This window comes from Eucyclogobius newberryi, unplaced genomic scaffold (genome assembly GCF_026437365.1).
Source record: "Eucyclogobius newberryi isolate DKJ021-1_F unplaced genomic scaffold, fEucNew1.0.hap1 SCAF_5, whole genome shotgun sequence".
NCBI lineage: Eukaryota > Metazoa > Chordata > Actinopteri > Gobiiformes > Gobiidae > Eucyclogobius > Eucyclogobius newberryi.
In genome coordinates, this window is record NW_027316167.1 from 18,432,224 (window position 1) to 18,452,319 (window position 20,096).

The 20,096-nt window shown below is 39.1% G+C and overlaps 1 protein-coding gene across 1 annotated transcript; it reads right to left on the reverse strand.

Moving 5' to 3' along the window:
- Nucleotides 1-312: 312 nt before the first annotated feature.
- Nucleotides 313-19,073, reverse strand: alx4a (ALX homeobox 4a). Its single transcript, XM_072465746.1, has 4 exons — nucleotides 18,541-19,073; nucleotides 7,889-8,205; nucleotides 2,258-2,386; nucleotides 313-1,589 (listed from the first exon to the last, which is right to left on the reverse strand). Exons 1-4 carry the CDS (start codon nucleotides 18,857-18,859, stop codon nucleotides 1,266-1,268), a joined length of 1,089 nt encoding a protein of 362 aa, XP_072321847.1. The 5' UTR covers nucleotides 18,860-19,073; the 3' UTR covers nucleotides 313-1,265.
- Between the last annotated feature and the right edge of the window lie 1,023 nt (nucleotides 19,074-20,096).

The following is a 20,096-nucleotide window of genomic DNA, read 5'->3' on the forward strand; positions in this document are numbered from 1 at the left end:
CAATCAAAATATGTCACGGTCCTGCAACTTACTGTTCAATACTCTGAGGGTTTTCAATTTAAGGCCTGTAATTAGAATCGGGTGTAAAAAAAAAAAGTCGCCTTAAGTAATGAATTGTTGAAAAAGTACTTAAGTGAAAGTACTACACAACTAATGAGCCTGCACTTCTCGTTAATGATAAACGTATTAAGTAATTTAGTATCACTTCATTTAAAAACAATTACACCTGAATTAGCCTCAATAAATCATGAACAAAGACTCAAGAACAAAGACTCATAATGAACAAGTCGTTTATTTCAGGCTTAGCAACTACTTAATTAAGAGGTTAGGAGTGTATTAATTAACTAGTTACTGAGCCTTGTTTATCAATGATTTAAGTCTCTGTTCATGTTTTATAAGGCTATTAAAAGTGTAGTTATTTTAAAATCTCCAATCTCCAATTCCTTGTACTACCGCTCCAAAGGCATACGTTATTTTGAAATAAATTACATTAGTAAGAGTTAAATTACAAAAACTGTTGATTGGCATAATTTCCCGAGATGACAAGTGCAGAGTCTATGAAATCCCAGCATTTGAGAGTTTGTGCACACATTTTCCAATAAGATGGCTGTTAGTTTCCCTGTTGCGTGTCGGTGGAATTGACTGACACTTTCCGACTGGAGGAGACTAAAAGTGTAAAGGGCGTGTCCACTCCCATGAGTCTTTGGATTGACAGCTAAGCTGGTTTTGTTTCAACGTTTTGTGCTTTTGCTATTTCCAGGCTACATAACCAGCTGACCACTTCCTCTTCCATGTCATTTATTCATTTCATCTAAAGGTTATTTGAAAAAGGTTGATATTTCTCTCTACTCAAACTATATTACTGTCAGCCTTTTCCACACTAAGCAGCTTCTGCTCAAACAGACTGGACTTGCATAGATAAAGAGATTTGGTTCAGCTTAAGGGTGCTTGGCAAAATTAATAAAAGGGCATTGAAGGCAAGTAAATGAGCCCAAATTAAAATTTAAATAAGACAAAACAGCACCGGCAAAGCAAATAAACAAAAAAGCATTGTAAAAGTCTGTATTCATCCTATAAGTGCATGTAAATGTCCTGTTCCTACTCTGCTTCAAATCTACAGCACCAAGCTTTCCTTCACTGTTTTCATAATATGATGGCAAGTATCAAAAGGTAGTAATTGTTGCCTTCACTGTTACGTTCGCCCGAGAACACACACAGAGCTGAGTCAAAATCTCCAAAATAATGTCTCAGGTGCAGTGAGCGCATCATGTAGCCCAGGAAATGGCGGCGCTGTGCTCTTTGGCCTTCATGCGCAGCGCGGCGATGCTCGAGGACTTGCGGTCGGGGTCCATGTTGAGATCGTACGTGTTGATGCCCGTCGCCATGGCAGCAGAGGAGGACCCGAAAAGGCTGCCCATGTGAGACTGGCCCACGTGTCCCGCAGAGCTCGGGACGCCCAGGTAGTCGGACACTCCACTGGCGGAGTGAGGGTGCGGGGTCATACAGGGGCTCACCGTGTCACAGGGGACGACACAGCCCGGGACGGGGGACGCTGCACTGGTGCCGCCCAACCACGACGGGTTCTGGATCTGACGGGATCAAATACAAGATTGCAGAAGAATTAGTATTTGAGTCAAGTACAAAAATTTTTTCTTATAAGTTTCCCCAGTCCAGATATATTGTAAGAGCGACTCTTAGGGTGAAAATGGGACTGCTATGTGCTGTCTGCGTCTAATTATAAAGCATTTAATTTTCCGCAACGCAAGAAATGAACTGTTTACTGTGACGACAAAGCTCTGCTCTGGCCTCTGGAGGTTGTAAAACGTGCTTATAACTCATTGCGATGAATAATTAGGTTTCTGGGAATACGTGAAAAAGTGGGGAATAAGTTTGGATCGCTGGAAACTATTTTTTTTACGTTTTTAAGTAAGTAAAAATCAGGTACAGCAGCTTTTAGTTTTTGTAACTATTTAATCTTAACTCTTAGTTTTGTTTTGTTTTTTATCGTGTTTTATTATATATATGGAATGCTAATAAATATTGAAATTAAAATGTGCAGTAACAAAAAAATATAAACATACATAAACAAAAAAATAACAAAATGGCTTTATTAGACAGTCTATATAAAATAACCATTCTGTGCTAGGCATTTCATTGGTAAATTACAACACTAAAGGGGATTGGTTGGTTAATAATGACACGATTAAAACGCTCATTGACAAACTCTTGATTAAATTCTTGATAAAACATGTCGTACCTGTGCATAGTTCTCGTGGCGCGACAGAAGAGGCATTTCATAAGCCGCAGAGAAGTGAGTTCGGACCTGCTGCATCTGACCAAAGCGCTCTCTCTTCCTCCATTTGGCTCTGCGATTCTGGAACCACACCTGCAAAAGAACAAAGTCACATTATTTTCTGTGCGAAGAAGTCGAAGTTGACTGTAGAAGCCCAAGGTAAACGTTGGGAAATGTTTCTTGTCATGAATAAATTGTTTATGAAAATGATATTGTGCCACAGAGCTACAACACAACTGCTGTTTGTTTGAACGTTGCTGTCCTGGCTATCTTCCACTTTCCATAATAATGTTTGACATGTGAACCGTTGAGTGTTGTTTATTGAATCTAAATTACATTAGAAAGTGAGTGAAAATCTAAATTTGTGTTCTCACTGTTGGCCTCCTTTTTCTTGATACATTATACATCTACATAATATCTGCCCATTATAAGTGCAAAAAAACTCCTAGAATTGGAAAGTAGAGGCTTTAATTATTTTTGCTCCACCTCAGCTCGGACTGATCTAAACATTGAAAATATAATATAATATAATATATGTGCAGAGAAACCAAATATAAACTATGGATTTCATACATGTATTTAAGAAATGTTTTTTTTTTAACAGAATTTTAAGTTTTCAAATTTTCACACTTTTCAACATCTCAGTATCCATTGGTATTAGTGTTGGAATCAATCTTTCCATCTGCCCTACTACCATGGGGTTCAGAGTGACGAAAAAATCTTTCCATTAACAGGACATTGAAGCCCATGAATATACAAATATTTTGTAATTAAAGGTAATATATCTATAGATGGTCACAAGCCAGTGGCCTATGCAGCGGGATGCGTCATCAGATCTAATGATAATACATGCTAATAGCTGGATGTAGTCAGCTGAGAAATACCAAACCAAAGATATTAGAATATCTAGTTTGCTAAACTTCACTTTTTCTACATTTTAACCCTTTCCCTACCAAATGTTTGGGTATAGTTCCAAGTATTTTTATGCTCAGTGTGCCAGGCCTGTTGGCGATTATATGAGCAGGAACATATTTTTGTGTTGCACTCCTGGCGTCGTGACAGTAATTGGTAAAGACCTTGACAGCTTAAGTAGCCGGCGGACTTTCAATGAGCCTTTATTTATGTTACAGCCCTAGAGAGAAAGAGCAGAGAAATGGCAAACTGGCCCCAGCAGGAGAGCTGTAGCAGGCCGACCAGACTTTGAAGTGTGCAGAGGCTCTGAGGATTGATAACCCGCCTTTCCTGTCACTCACGTCAGCTCCCAAACCAAAGTCCACCAAAGAAATCCCCCACTTTAGACTGACTTCGCTTTTCCAACACCCATAAGCGCTAGTAAAAACAGAGTGGAAACACCTCTGACCACTGTTGTTACTCATTAAAATGTAAGTTTGTTCAACTCGTTCAGGAATCCTTCAGCAAATACTTTGTGACTTCCTTTTACGATTATGAAAAGGTAAAACATAACAGAAATCTATGAAATATTATCTTCTTGTTGACACAGTGTTATTTTAGATTTGACCCAGTGCCCATACAATTAACTTTGTATTGCTGTGTTTTAGAAGACGTCACAATGAGGCTGTGCAATCAATCAAATATTAATCAAATCAAAAACTAATAGGTCTCAAATCATCATGAATAATGATAAGCTTGGGACTAGTTAATAGAGGTGTCTAATTTGACAAGCAATCCTGTTGTAGTAAAAGCATGTACTGGTAGTTTGGAGCAAAGGTCAAACTTTGGAAGAATAAATGCAAATGTTTGGGTGTTAAATTCCATTGAGTGAATGGAACAAGAAATCTCATTCATAAAATGTTTAATGAAAAACTTTCATCATTTACCAGTCTTTGCTACACCGCCAAGCCCTACTTCACAACATCTCAACACATCATATCATGTTAAAGGAGAAGGTCAAATATTCACATTCTCTAAAGACAAAAGAGCAGCAATTCACATGCCTGGATAAATGGTTACGCCAAGAAATAAACTTTGTCATACAATTTACTACATACCAGGAAGCAGATAATGTGCAGCTTTTACCGTAAAAGAGGAAAATCCAAAAGCAAAATTATGAAAGCAACATACAATAGTTATGTGCTACACCTCTGCTAAAACTCATCAAATAGACAGTGTAGTGTGTAGTGTAGGGGCCCTTTGCTGGAACTGAGAATTAAATGCGGAATGTTTAAATAAATACATCTTCAGTTCAAATCAAATGTAAACCTCAACATTTTTTCTTTGATGCAGTACAATTCAGAGATGTTTAGGGGTTTGAAATATCTTTTGGGCATATTTTGGTAGTGTTTTTGTGCTGGTCTCCATGTGTCAGATACCATCTTAGCCAGTGCACTCAAAGGCAAAGCTCAGATAGGTGGTGTTATTGAAACCCCTGACCCTTCACCTCTGACCCGCTGGTGTTTCCGCAATACATACGACTCAACGTGGAGTTACTTTCCCCCTTTGAAACAGAAAAAGCAAACATCTCGTGCAGAATCACCTTCATAGTTCCCCTCGCCGTTGCCAAACTGTGATGCACACTACACCTCTCCCCAGCAGGAAAATGTTCTGTCTCACCCCAAAAGTGCACAATTGATGAGCTGCTATTCTTCACGTGTGAATGAGTGTGGACCAGAGCGGCGTGTTTTTTGACTGACAAGGCATTCCGTGTCTTTTATCTTTTCCGTCTGAGAGTTTAAGGGGGCCGCTGGGAGGGAGAGGGCTGTAAAGTTGGGTCCATCTGAAGCAGTCCGGTGTGTGATAAAATGTGCAGAGAGGCATATCTCCAGAGCCTCGGGGTTTGAGTTATAACCCCGCGGGCCACGCACATTTCCTGTCTCTCTCTCCACAGTAAAAGACCCCACTCCTGCCCTGCACCTTTTCACTAGACACTGGGTACAAAAGGCCACATGCCAGAGCCAGAAAATATGATATCTGCAAATAAAGCTTATTCAAATGAGAGTCTGGAGCCAAGAGCGTAAACAACTTGTCACATCACCATGCAACTGATTGATTACTACGCACCAAGAGCACCCAAAAGACAAAAAAAAACAAAAACATTTTCAACAATTTTTTATAATATTGAGCAAGGATGGTGGTTCATGGAAATATTTATGTATGTCCGGTTATTTCTAATGTATTGGAATGCAAGAAAGAATATGACTCTTGAAGTTTCAGTGTGATAAATGGAAGCTGAGGTTCATGTGATGTAAGTTCATGTGATGTATCCTAGACGCACTGCACATTTTGTTGTACTGTGTGATGACCAAAAAGGCGAACTGGACTGAACAGAAATGTTATTACCGGTAGTTTTTCTCAATTCAGTTCGAACAAAATAAATAAAAGGGGTTTTCATTGACTAAAACACTATGGAATTACCCTCCTTTGCCCAGTGTTGTCAATCATGTGCATAATATTTGTGCTATAATTGGTGCAAAAAGGTGGATGGAGCAAAAGGCCACAGACCATGAAAAGAGATCCAAACCTGGGAGATATCTTTTCAGGTTGTTTGACTAAAGTGAGCCTAAAATATCAACCGTCTCAAAGCCCCTGGGAAGGCTTCACACCTTCCCCAGAGACCTCAGCAGGGACACATTCTTGTCAGAACAGGAAGTTAATGAAAGAAAAACAGTGCAAATCCGAGGGCTTCTGTGAACCAGGGCACACACACTCACCCTTGGATCGTATAGAAATAGTTGGAGGTCACTCGCCTTGTTCCACTTGTAGGAATGTGTGACAGAAGTTCAGTCATATCCAAAATATCCAAAGGTGAATCGAGTGGCCAAAAGTACGATGACTCCAAAGCAATACTATTCAAGTAAAAGCGGAATCTAAATACCGGTAAATTGTTTATGCAGGTAAAAATGGAAATATTATGTGTCGTTTATAGATTTTATTCATGACACAGACAAACATAATACAAACTAAAATCTTTAGAACATTATAATCTGTATATTTAAAGAAATTCATGGGCAAAGGGGGAGGTAGAGGAGCCAATAATTATACTCAAGTAAGACTAAATTACTAAGTAGAAGTACAAAGTAGTGGTCCAGGAAATTAGTAAAAAGTATATGGGGAAGTAAGAGTAACTGAGTAACTGTCTGGATGCTCTGGATGGATCTGATTTACAATTTGAAGTTTATGTAATAGGACGGTATGAAATTATGCATAAAAAGTGGTATTTTCAGAGAATAGACACAAAAATGAGGAAAAACTAAATTATATCTGATGGAGCTGTGCAAGTAAAACATGTTCAAATCATTTTATATCGTAAACATAGAGTCATTTGTTGGAGACAGTGGGAAGAGGAAGCGGAACTTTTACTCAGGCAAGAATACTGTTACTTCAATAAAAAAATTTAAAAAAACATAATTCATTAGGAGTTAAACGCATAGAGTCAAAAAGTTACTCCAAGAAGAACTCAACTCAAGTTAATGTATCTGGGTGAATGTGATGAGTAATGTGATGAGTAAATACTAAAAATATCTAAAATGTTACAGATGGATTAGATTTTTTGTTGTTGTAGCGGCTCATTTGTACAAACCGCAAAAAAAAACAAAAAACATTAATTTTAAGACTAAAAGTGCAAAAACATATCTCATTAAAACAGTATAATTGCAGCAGGAACTAAAGTCTTTCTGAAATGACTAAAGCAAGCGCAAGTAGTGCAACAAAACTACTTTTAGAAACAAAATAAACACGTGTTCAAGTAAATGTAACAAGTCCTCATTACTATATCCGGTCGTGTAGAATTGGATGAGGTCTATCTACTGAACATTACACAAACAGGAGTAAAATGCCAAAGGATTTCTGAATAAATCTGCTCTTGTGGTGCGTTGATAGAAAAGCACTACTCTTCTACAGTGCACATCTGAGGCGCAGGCAGCTCCAGTGGGCCCCTGCCTGGCCCCTGTAACCCCCTCTCGCCCCTCAACTCTCGCTCCTCGCAACTCCCACATTACCAGATAAATCTCCCATGTTTTTCTGTGAGTGACGTTATCTTTGGAGAGCCGCAGATGTTTGAAGAACCCTACAGAGCACATGCAGTTGGCCATGTATTTAGGTGCAATTGTCAGTGTAAAATTAATAACTTTGGAAGAATTGTGTTGGAATTAGTCAAATGTTAAGGCACATTAACTAAAAGTGCTATGCAAACTTACTACTACTGTTTCTTTTCAAAAATGGAAATTAGGATGCACAGTTTGAATAGAAAATATATGCTTAATGTGTGGAGGTGAGCAATATATTGAGATTTAGATCATATCATGAATGTCGTTTTGAAGATTTTCGTGAGAGATTGTCAAAAATACTCCAAAAAGAGCTGATAAAAGATAAAAACTACAAAAGCTATGTCGTAAACGTTCAAATAAGGGTATATGGAGATATTGCTGCATGTTTGAGATTATATTTACAGACATTTTACGTTTGTCTAATAATTAAAACTCAACGAAAAATACTAGACATTTCTGATGGTAATTTAACTATCGATATTCATTTTTGTCAATATTGCCCACCCCTATTGCTGTGTGCATTTAAATGTAGCAGAATAATATCAAAGTTAAGTGATATTGATTGAAATCTTTAAACAAATCCCTTATTTACCTGGACTCTGGCCTCGGTCAGGTCGGTCCGGAGAGCCAGCTGTTCGCGGGCGTACACATCTGGATAGTGCGTCTTCTGGAACACCTTCTCCAGCTCCTCCAGTTGGTAGCTGGTGAAGGTGGTGCGGTTGCGTCTCTTCTTGCCCTTGTTGCTCTCCCCCGCGTCGCCTTTGTCCAGGGGGCTGAGGTCGGAGCTCCGGGTCCGCTCGGAGCTGCCCTTCACGCTCGACTCCTTCACGGACAGAAAACTGGAGTCCATCCCAGGAGAGTCCGCGTCAGGGGCCACACCGGAGTCACTCAGGCCGGAGCCGTCTTTACCTGCGCACAAGAAGACCACAGGACAGTGTAATTAACATATTGTATTCAGAGACTGTACACCGTGCTGAAAAAGATCATTAGATTGCAACTCCTTTTGTTGTGATGGCTGCGTTAAGAGTCATTTTTCAAATCAAAGGGTGAAAAGCAGGTTATTGTAACATCAGTAACAGCTAATGTCAAGTCGAGTAGAGCACCTTTTCATGAACGCAGACAAGTGCTTTGCATAGAACTAGAATAAAAACGTTCACATGCAGTACACATTTCCAATAAATACAAAAAATAAACATTCAATTATGACAAAAACATAAGTCATAAGTCGACAAGTTTGAGGCATAAAAAGACAATGAAACACACCACCTCACACGCGCTCATCAACTGTGTAGTATACGATATTTACCATTCGGAGAAATGTGTTTAATAAATAAGGAGTGTACGTATAAGAATATAGCACACAACATTAATTTATTTTAATTAACTCTTGCTTTTTGTTGCTATGTAACTGTTTCAAAACAATCTTCGACTCTCTGGCCTCGAGAGTGGCCCCCCGCTGACGGACATTTATACCCATCACCTCACAGATCACCCAAAATGGCCACTTGTCAGTTGAGGGTCGCTGGGTGCATGTGTCGCCTTTTTCTATTACTGACAAAGTGCTGAGAATCAGATAAACAACTCTCTCGCCTCCAGCCTCTAACCTGACAACTTTATGAGAGTGCAGACGAGACCGGATTGAAAATAACCAGCGGATATTAGAGGTGAGCGGTATAAGATCAGGCAACAATAATGACCACGCATTTCACTGAGACGCGCTGTTAAACGAGAAGACATTTGTACATTTACACAGATTGTATCACATCAATAAAGAAGTTAATTTTATACATTTTGATCAATATATCAAGACGATCAAGGCAAATTCTCCTTTGAGAGATTCTGGACCAAAGATACAAAGATGAAGATGAAGAATGACTAAAATAAGTTTGTTTAGATCAATTAAAATAGCATAAAGGTCAAATCTCAGTCTCTAACTTAAGCATGAATTTGCTTACATTTCCTTCACGTTTAGTGCATTTCATGTCTGTTGATGGACTTTTCATACAAACATGCTTGATTATTTGTAATGCAATATTTCAAACCAGCCTTCATAAACTGCCCTACATCTTATACTGACAACCCAAGCGGACTGGCAGCTTAGACAAGAAAGCACAGACAGTGACACCACAGTGGAAATTTATGATCAGAGAGCTGCCTGAGGTTTTGCAGTTAAGCTACAGCCTTCGAGGGAGCCAAAAAAGACAGAAAAGAGAGCTTATAAATGGCTTTTTGTGTCTGAAACTGGGCAAATCAGTTGTGACAATCCTACGGCACGGCGACTTAAAGCCCGCAAACGTACGTAACAGCGAGATTGATAGATGCGTGCTGGTTTGAGACATTCAGTGGCGATGGAGTCGTAGTAAATAGCAACGACTCGTTTGCCTAAGTCTGAAATTATGGCCAGAGTGTCTGCTTTCCACAACATCGCATAATCATCGTCGAATTACAGCGAGATCCTAGAGGCAGCCACACACGGAGCACCGCACGCCAAGCCATTTCACAACCAAACAGCCAGTAATGTCTTTGTTCCACCCAATATGAAAATGCATAAATTATAGCCGCTTTTTAGTTTCCATGAATCAAAACAATAGTAAACACGTCGCAACAGAGAATGTGTGCTGAGCTGGGCCAAAAAGTTCATGAATGAGTTGCACCTACGCCAAAGTTGTCAATAAATGTATATTTATGCATTTGTTGAGCTTTTTAGTCATGAGAAACAGCCAAACAGGGAGTGACTCAGAAAACAGGGCACACGCTTTGCAGCTATTCAAAACCTTCAGTTGTACAGTAAATGTTAACACCATTTTTTATTTAATTGAGGCTAAATGTCTACCGTAAATGTAATGTAATTATGTGGAGGGTTTTTTGTTTTCTTTGGCAAAATAGTCTTAGTCAGTTATTAGGTAATCAGAAGTACGGTTGTCAAAAGTATCAACAATTAAACTGAATTAAACTAAACTTAACTGGTATCGAAAGTAGATACTTAATCTGACAAGTATCAATACTAAAAAATATCAAACAAACAGGACAAAATGTGACTTCCCTGAACAGTTTTAGAATGATCTTGAGCTTTATCAGACCCACAGTAACATAAAGAAAGTACTATTACTTAGTGTTCAATCTGTATCGATCAATCTGTCTATTCATTAGCATAAAGCTTGAAATGTTAGTCTCTTGACAACATTAATCAGGAGAATATACCTTTTCATTGCAATAGACTGTGCTTCACTCTCCCTCATGGACAGATAATGTCACTTTTAAGACGTACGTATGTGCCTCTAATTCATGTTAAGCACTGCGCTAAAGATTTATGCCCGTCTTTATAGTTTCTCTGCAGACCACTCAGGATCCGAGGACTGTGTGATCACTGGATGTTTTCCTTCCACACAAATCGAGATGGACTCTGTGTTTTGGTGGCGGGGCTCTCAGCAGGGGGGCAAACATCCACCAGCACCGCGTCTTCTCTATGTCCATGACTAACACGCATCCTGTTAGAGCTTGAGGGGAGCGAACGTGTTTTATCCGAGCGTAAATACCAGGGAGTTATTTCACCATATTCCCCTGGACGGGACAGCGCGCCCCCCTCCAGAGAGCTGTCAGGCTGCTCGCTGATCAAAGACTGCTGTTTAGATCCACGGCCCAGATCTGTTTTTGGCTGAACCAGACTATTGTGACAGTCCCGGGCCTGTGTTATTGGTGAGGTCTGCAGCTCTGCCCCAGGTGAGCAGCAGCGGGCCCTCCTACGGTGACTGCCATATGTAGAGCAGGGGGAGAGGACTGAAAACAAAGAGGTTCATCTACAAACAACCAGCGGTGGAAAGTAACAAACAAAAGTAGAGGTTTTTTTTTAGGTATCTGTACTTTGCTTTTGTAGATTTTACAGAGGACACTTTTTACGTTTACTTGACTACATCTGAAAGCTTGTATCTGGACTTTCTACTCCACTATGTTTTTAACTGGACTGAAAAGTACTTCATATGGTTTGAGGTTCGTTCTTTAGCGACATCCTGCCTAAAGGTTTTGAGTCAAAGTCCTGGCTTTGAGCAACAACAAAAATATATACATAAAATGATTCAGTCGCTTCTGAGAAAGATACATTTGCTAGATTTGACTCTAATAGTTCTGAAAATCTGTGTGAAATACTTTTACGTTTTTACTCCAAACGTACATTTACATTTTTATACGTGCACTTCAATACTTTTATTTAAGTAGACTTTTTATGCGATACTATTTTTTTTTTTTGCTCCTGTGTCTGTACTTTTACTTAAATATCGGTAACAAAACTGAACACTGCAAACAGTCAAACGCCATGTTTTATTTAACTTTAGCATGGCGCACCATGTTTCGTGCTGTTTCTTGGCCTCCTGTTGCAGCGTTTATTGACCTGTTTAGCTTTCAAATTGAAGTGTGTGTGAGCAAAGACCTCATTTAACTCACTGTGCCCAACATGGCTCCATTATTTTATTCCTGCAGTAAATACTATAATCCTGAAAACCATTCTTGACATAAATCTACACACAAAAACAATCCTGTGCTCCTTAACGGTAACAAAGAAACGCAATCAACATAAAGTAGAATGTATTCCTGGCATGTAGTAATGAGCGTGGCATCGTATGTGACCCTTACGGTACTTTTGCCGCTGTAAACTGTGTTCTTTAACCACAGTTAAACAAAAGAAAAGAAGTTACTCTCAAGTTATTTAGATGCAAAACTCTTGGCGACAGAGCTGGCCTCAAATGTCAAATGTGGAGCGTCATCACAAACATGAAAAAACAGAAGAAAACATGTGTGAATATTCATTACGTCTGGCTACAGTCTCTCTTTGCACTCTGTGGGCCTGTTCCCGTGTGTACAGGCGTCAGTACCTGTGTCGCGTTTGGGACAGGGTCAGACAGTGGTGCAGGACGCCCATTAAAGCACAGTTAAAAACCAAGGGCCCGACATCAAAGTCTAATTTAACTGGCCGTAAAGCGACAGGGCACCTTCGCTCTCTCCTTTATAGACTGGGACGAATGGGGTCAGCGCACGGTGTTAAGAGGAAGCCCCATAAATTACACTGCACACGGAGACTGCCGGAGATTAACAACTTGTTACACAAACCGAACAGAGAAAATTCCCAAATAGTACAAAGATATACGAGACTGCGAAGGGAACGCCGCGTGTGTGAGAGAAGTATTTGTTTTAACAGCGATCAGAGCTTGCTTTTTTTGTCTCAACGTAACGCTAGAAAAGTAAGAAAGAGCTCTGAGCCAATGGATGTATCTTGGGCTGTGCTTGGGCAGATTCATTGTGACGTACAGATGCCCAGTGCGTGCCTACGACCGGACCACAAATTATATAAGTGTATTTCGGTGTCACTTTCAGCTGAAAATGCTATGAATAGACAAACAAAACTAAGCTGAGTTAACAGATGACGTCAAGGTAAATTAATGTACAGTGGAATGCTCATTTGTTGTGCGCATTCAGGCTAAACGGTTAAACATGTTTTTCAATCACTGTTTAAATATGTAAGTGTTTAATGACATTTATTGAATATCTAATAATTGGTAAAGATCATTTTTTCCTGTTGAAGTGGGGCCTGGATAGAGCTGAACGATTTGGAGCAACTATCTAATTGCGATTTTTCTAGCAAGAAATGTGTGTATCATTAACCATATTCTGTTCAAAGTTCAAATTTTAAATGCATTTCAGAATAAACTGCAGAGTTAGCAATTTATGCAAAAGAAGACGGGATATTTTGATGTTTGTGGGGAAAATTATGGTACGTCAAAAACTGCCGCCTTTGTGATTTGCGTCGATTCAAAATGCAAATTGGATTTGCGTAAATAATCTTGCAGCCCTAGATCTTTCTATTTTTATCAGACAAACTTTAATACGTATTAAAGTTATTAGTTTATGGTAACCTATATATAACATTTGTCTAATAGAAAATATAACCACTATATCACTATGCAACTCCAGGGAAGCCATTTTTACAGCGAGATTACAGCTGACTGTTTTAAGTCTCTAAACACTTTGATATTAAACCCCGTTGACTGAATGACGATGATTGATTCGCACTGAAATGCACAGACTAAAAAGAAGCGCACAACGCCTTAAAGACAGATAAATCACCTCTGATCCATTCACTCCCCTCTGAGTCGTCTCCTGTCTCGACCATCTCACTTCCAAATGTTTCCATCCAACTTTAAAGCGCAGCCTTTTTCGTCTACTGTTTTTGTTTTCGAACGGTACGAGAACATTCCAGAGGGGAAACTTGTGCTGCAGCAGATTTTATTGGTTATGGAAATTCATTATAGGCACATGCTCAATTAGTCAACACAAAACTTGGTCAAATCTTATGAAATGGATTATGAACAATTATGTGTAAATAGTATTCATTTTGAGGACTTTTTCCCCATTAAAAAGATATAATACTTAGTTTAAAGTTGTTCATCATTATAGCAACACCCCCTTATTTACTGCATACATTCTTCTTACTTTCGCTTACTGTATTATATTATATTCTTAAACAAACATATACGCCTACATCGATTTAAGTTGACCAAATTGAATGTTCCAGATTACGTTGTATTTTAGTTTGAAAATAAAATAGCTTTAAAAAAAAAAGATGTTTCAGTTTTTAAATCAGTGCGTTTGTTGAATGTGTATAACTATAATAACTAATTACGTTTTTTACTTGAGAAAATGTGGTTTATGCTTTAGTTTGTCGAGTCCCTCAAATAAAATAACACCCCTTTTTACGCAAACCTAAACTATTTTAACAGCTAATCTCCTGCCATGTCGTATATGGCATGATGCTTCACTGTTACCGAGGAAAGCGGTGACAAAAAGGCAAAACATTTTCCCTCTCTCTCCTGCTCGGCCGTGCAAACTGAGCCTAATGTAAATTGTGCTGCCAAAACTTGAAGCTAAACGGTAAAGTGATCCTGAGTCCATGTCACCTCCACTCATGTCAGGCTGCGGCTGAGGAGTGGCCCGTTCGCCTGGGCTTGGGGCTGGTTCCCATTACGGCCCGATGTGACTGATCGAGGCACGCGGACCATTACGAGAGGCCGAGCGGTCGAATCGTGTTAAATATGGAAAAGGCAGAGAAGCAGGGCGACACAGGGGCACCGGACCGGAGCGGGACGGAGGGATGAATTTTACATTACGGCTGGAAATGGGTCAGAGTTAGCAAGATATAGTCATGGTTATTTTGGGACTGTGCTTTTGTTTGTTTGTATTTAAGTACTTGAAATATTCGAATGGTTCTTTGTATTTGTACTTTATTTCTTCATATTATTTTCTTTAGTTATGTTTTCATCATAATTTGTGAAATAGGGTTGTCACAATATAATTTTAGTGTTACGATTATTGTGAGAAGAATATCACGATTTAAAAATGGTTTACAATAAGTGACGTCAAGACCATTCAACAGTAAAATACTTTTAGTGTTTCACATTCAAATCGTCGAATAGATCGCAATTCCTCCTGTATAACTTTCTGAATCATAAAGTCAAGTTAATAATAGACTTATCATAATATGTAAGTTAACAAAAAGCCAGATATAAAAGCTTTTAACGTTCAGGTTGAAGTTTTTAGAGCATAGATGGAACAGAAATAACTTATTTGCTTCTAATAGAGTCACGATTATAATTTTGTTTGGTTTGTACGATTATATTGTAACCTGAATAATCATGATTATCGATTAACTGATTAATATTTACGCCCTAATGTGAAAATAAAATGTTTAATAAGGAAGGAAGAAGCATGTGGTAAATGACAGGGGACATGTTTTCTATCATCATTTTTCTACAATAATAAATGTAAAAGTTCATTTTGATCAATTCAGTCATTTACATCCCATTAAGATTATTATTTGTGCCGCAAAACCTCAAGTTTGACTCTGACAAAAGACAACTTATAGTTTGGTTTAGTTTGTAAGTCACAATTGACGTGTTTTTGTCTGTTCCGGATCAAATATACGAGGTTGGTAAAAAGCAAGCAAATAAACGATTGTTAAATGAAAATTGGCTGAATACCATCATCCTATGTTTGCGAATATACTTTTATCTGTAAGTTGCAACTATAAATATATCTGTATCCCGCATATTAAAGTGTGCAAACTGCCTCTGACAGTCGCGAGTGTCTGCCATGTCATACGTTTAATCCCACCTAATTTAATGAGACCCACCATTCAACAACTCTCATCTATAAAAGTCGCGCCCTTTGCCTCGTCCCAGTCTAGTTAAATGTTTACTGTGCACCACTGGAGCCCAAATGTTGCAAGGCAGTCTGGTCCGACTCCTTGAGCTTTTGAATGGGGGTTTCAAATGGATTCGCCCTGGTCTGGGGTCTGTGAGGAGGACAGGGAGGAGAGGCCAGAGGGCACGGCTTCGGGACGCGACCCTGACACATCAAATGAGGAAGTGTTGTCTCCTGGGGTTACAAATAAGGAGGAGTGTGTCGTGGTTCAGGGGAAAGTAGAAAGTTTGACTGTCAGCGAAAGGCGGGGCACTACGTTCTGGTAAAACACTTGGTAATACGTGCAATATATTAATATGAATTCTATAGATAGCCCATATTTTAGTTAAAACAGTAGCAAGTCCTATTAAGCTGCACTGAGATTGTTGTTTGAGTTATTGTTTTATTGTTTTTTGTGTGTAAGTTGCCCCTCTGGAATAAAAAAAAAGTTGTATTGATTGTGGCAGTGTAGCTCTAGTTGCTGTGGGCTTATAGTTCAACCCAGTGTCAACAGCATCAACTCATCTGAAAGTGCCAAATAAACGTCTGCAATTCATTCAACTGATATATATTTTTAGGACTGTTGCTTCTGCTATAGATAATTAAGTTGACTGGGCTGCAGGCTGCTTACTCCTCTTTATTTATTACTTTTCCCCATCATTCAAAGCTCAATTGTCACCATTCATAAACATCAAACTCCTTTCACTCCTCATTTTCACCTTTCACTTAATGAATACAAACAGAAATAACTTTTCTTTGACCACTGTAAAATACATGTTTCATAAAAGAAAAGGACGAGAAAGCAACGAGCCAAAGCGTTTCTCAATCTAAACATCAGGAATCGTTTATCATTTTTTCATCTCGACTTTGGAAAGCCCTGCATATACTCTTCTCTTTCATTTCTGTTTATGTTGAGGAGATGGGTTGTAGCGTCATCTTTTAAGCACAAGGTAAACAAGCAAAAAGTGTCAAAGAATGACGCCACATGAATGGGATTTTATTTTGGAGGCAAAATAAGGATCTTAACCTAGGATCAGATCAGACAAAGGAGACAGAGGAGGATGTTTGAGTATTGAGGGCAGAGAAATAAAGCAAACACAGTGTTGACATCTGAGTTGCATTAATGTCAGAGGTCTCCTGGTCTGTGCGCGCACATGTTTGTTCCTGCTTTCTCCACAGTGAATCCGCTCGTGTTGGAAAAGTGGCGCCTTCAGAGGATAAATAATATGACAATCTGATCCTGTGGTTGTGAAATAGAAGTAAAAAGCTAAAGATTTAATAACAAAATATAAATAAAACAGTTATTAATTCCAATAGATTAAAACTTATGGCGACCTTTAACTTTATTCAAATGGCTATAGGCTATTATTATTATCATTATAATTATCATTATGTATATTTTTAATATATATATATATATCTTAAAGTAAACTCATATCTAGACTAGACAGTTTTAATATGCACTACAACTATTACAATACAATAAATAACATTATTCTCTTTTAAAAATGTAATGAAAAATGTTTCTACCTCGCTGATTTACTTTCCTCCACATTTTAATATCAATAGCCATTTTATTGCTTGGTTGTATATTTAATAACTACAGACAACTCCAGTTCCAGTGCAAATGTAATTGTTTGAAAAGCTAACGGCCAATTTTATTTGGAAGGATTGATATATGTTTCTAATATTTTGAGGCTATAAAGGATATTGCTGGAGGCCGCTTTCCAAAAACTGTCATAACAACCGCCATAAACTTGTATCTCGTGTGTAAAGTTGACAGACAGGCCTCACCACGAACCAACTTCCACTCAAGCGTAAAATGCCTTAATGTGATTATTTAAAACAATTTATTGGCAAAATAATAGTATATGCTATAACATATTTTTTATATAACCCGTTTTCTTTTCTTCCTTTCTTTCTTTTTCATGACGTTTTACTAAATTAGTTGGGCGTAATTAATTAATTTCATGGCCACGTTTTTGTGGATTCAGGAAAAACTACAAACAAATTAAGAATAATTACATAATTTAACCTTGTTTAGCCTTGTATTAAACAACAGGGTGGTGTGTCTACTGGCCATTTCGTGTAATTTCTTCTATTTTCAAAGCTGTCTTATTAGAAAATGACAGAAAATGCCATATTTACTGTATTCCTCCTCCCATGGTTTACTTTGCACTGCTGCATTGTGTTGCAGCTAAACAGTTGCAGGCCTCTTTTAGCGTTTGCTCTCCGATGCCCTTTGTTTAAACGTTCAAATTGGGATTAAAATAAAAAGGATTTAACCCGTGTCGACCTCAACAATTTAACCTCTTTACAGCTACTGCATCAATTATCATTAGTCCTATTAGACCCGTGATCCCGCCGCCACCTCGTGCCCGACGCACGGCGAGGCCTAATTGGAGCCAATCAGGACTCTCGCATACATCTAAACAGTCTGAAGCGCGTCTGAAAACGTGTTAATTCAATTGTGCGTCTCAGCCCCAACATTGAGGATTGTAATGCAGCTTATCGAGTTAAACCACGGCACTAAAGCTATAGAGGATTTGGCCTAGAGAAAATGTGCGAGACTTACGCGCAAAAGTCTGAACCGCTTTACGCGCAGAGGCTCAAGAGGCCGCGGAGATGAGCGTCTGTATTTTCTTTAGGCACCAAATGCACCGATAATGATAATATACAAGGTTTTTTTAATCACCAAGGCGTTTACTTAGCCCAGCAGGAATAAGCTGGATTTAAGAGCCGGCGTAATTAGCGATTGAGCTTCTTCACTTTCTGCCACAGACTTGAGAACACTGCCATATGTTGTCTTTGGAAAAAATAAAAATCACGCTACAAAAATTAGCACAAAGCATCTGCAATACTACAAAACAGCACCCATTTTGGAGCAAAATATGACTCTAAAAGTAGTGTGTTTTAAGATAATCTACACAATCCTTGCACCGTATAGAAAAGGTCAGTTCACAACACTTTTGCCTAAACAAAAACCGAAAACGCAGGCCTATAATGCGGTTGTCTCACCATAACAGTGCGCGGCCGTCCCGTTGTGTCCCCCTGTCTCCTCGTGCGCTCTCTCCTCCCCGGGGGGCGTCTTGCACGAGGACCTGAAGAGCTGGTACTTGTTGAAAGACTCCTCACCACTTGTTGCTGATGCTGCGTCCAATGAGTGGCACTTCTCCGCGTAAATCTCGCTCTTGTTGCTGAGCAGGAAGGGACTGTATCTGTGCGTGTCCGCGGAGGGGAACGTCCTGAAGAGCTGCTCCCTGCTTTGCGCCGTGGACATATAGTAAGAATCCATGGATGTCATGTCGTAGTGTGGGACGCGAGCCTCTGCGTTCATGCTTTTAAAAAACAAGGAGGAAAAGTGAGTCTCTCTTGCTCTCTCCAGGCGCACGGACACCCCTCCTCTTCCTATACCTCACACGCAGCAGATGTTTTTACTTAGAAACGCATTCAGATCTTTTCCAGGAACCGCTGTCGTTGACCACGCTCCCGCTAAAGCTTTGACTCTTGGAGATAGTTGGAATAGTTGTTGGGAACGCTCTCTCCTCCTCGTCGCAGTTCCCATCCATGTGATTTTATGCTGATGACACGGAGCGGTGAGGTCATGTATTAGATGGGCAAAGGAAGGAGGGGTCCTAACACATGACATGAAACCAGTGTTGGGTCTGAATAGGCCAAATAAAACATGAGTGATGGCGCTGGGGCGGAAAAGGCACGATTTAACGCATTATTTGCAACGGTTCATCAGGACCAAACTATCCGTATACGCGTGCCATTGTGCCCTTGGTACTAGTTCGGCAGAGATTTGAAATTAAGTGTATTTATTTAGCACCAATTTAGCATAAGTGTATTTATTTAGCACCAATAAGGGGCAGAAGTAATATAAACTTGCATCCAATAAGTGGCGGTGTTAATGATAAACAGTCCAAACGTTTGTTATGTGACGTTTGAATTCATTTCTATGCAATTCCTATAAACGGTATAAGAAATGAACTACTTTACATCCTAACTGTGTTTAATCTTAAGATACAATTTTTAAGTAATTTATTGGCCACAGTTACATGTTAGATGCTATTTTGTTTGTCTGGTGCCACTGCTGTTGTGATTTTGGACTCTACACAAATGTATTAAATTGAAATGCTAGAACAAAGATGACTAACTGACTGACTACATTATAAAAATGCTATGGAGTGCGATGAAGTGCAACTTGTTGATGAACAGATTTTTTTTTTTTTTTTAACACATAAATTAAACTGTGATGTCTTTCAATCTAAAGGAAAACTACAACAACGTGGACATATACCACATCTTTAAAGCGATGCAGAGACCACGCTCTGATCCCATCACACATGCTGAACAGATGAAGGTTTGGAGCATGTGCAAGACAGATAAAAGGGAGGACAACAGCATTGCAGAGCGGCACAAAGACTCTTTATTTACATTTCTTCATCTGAGACGAAGGATAAAGCTCAAACTAACCCAAACTTCTGATGCAATGTCTGTACCTGTGATTTAAGTAACGTAATCACTTTCATTCAAACTTTCTCCAAGGAGTCTTCCCTCTTCTGTCAGTA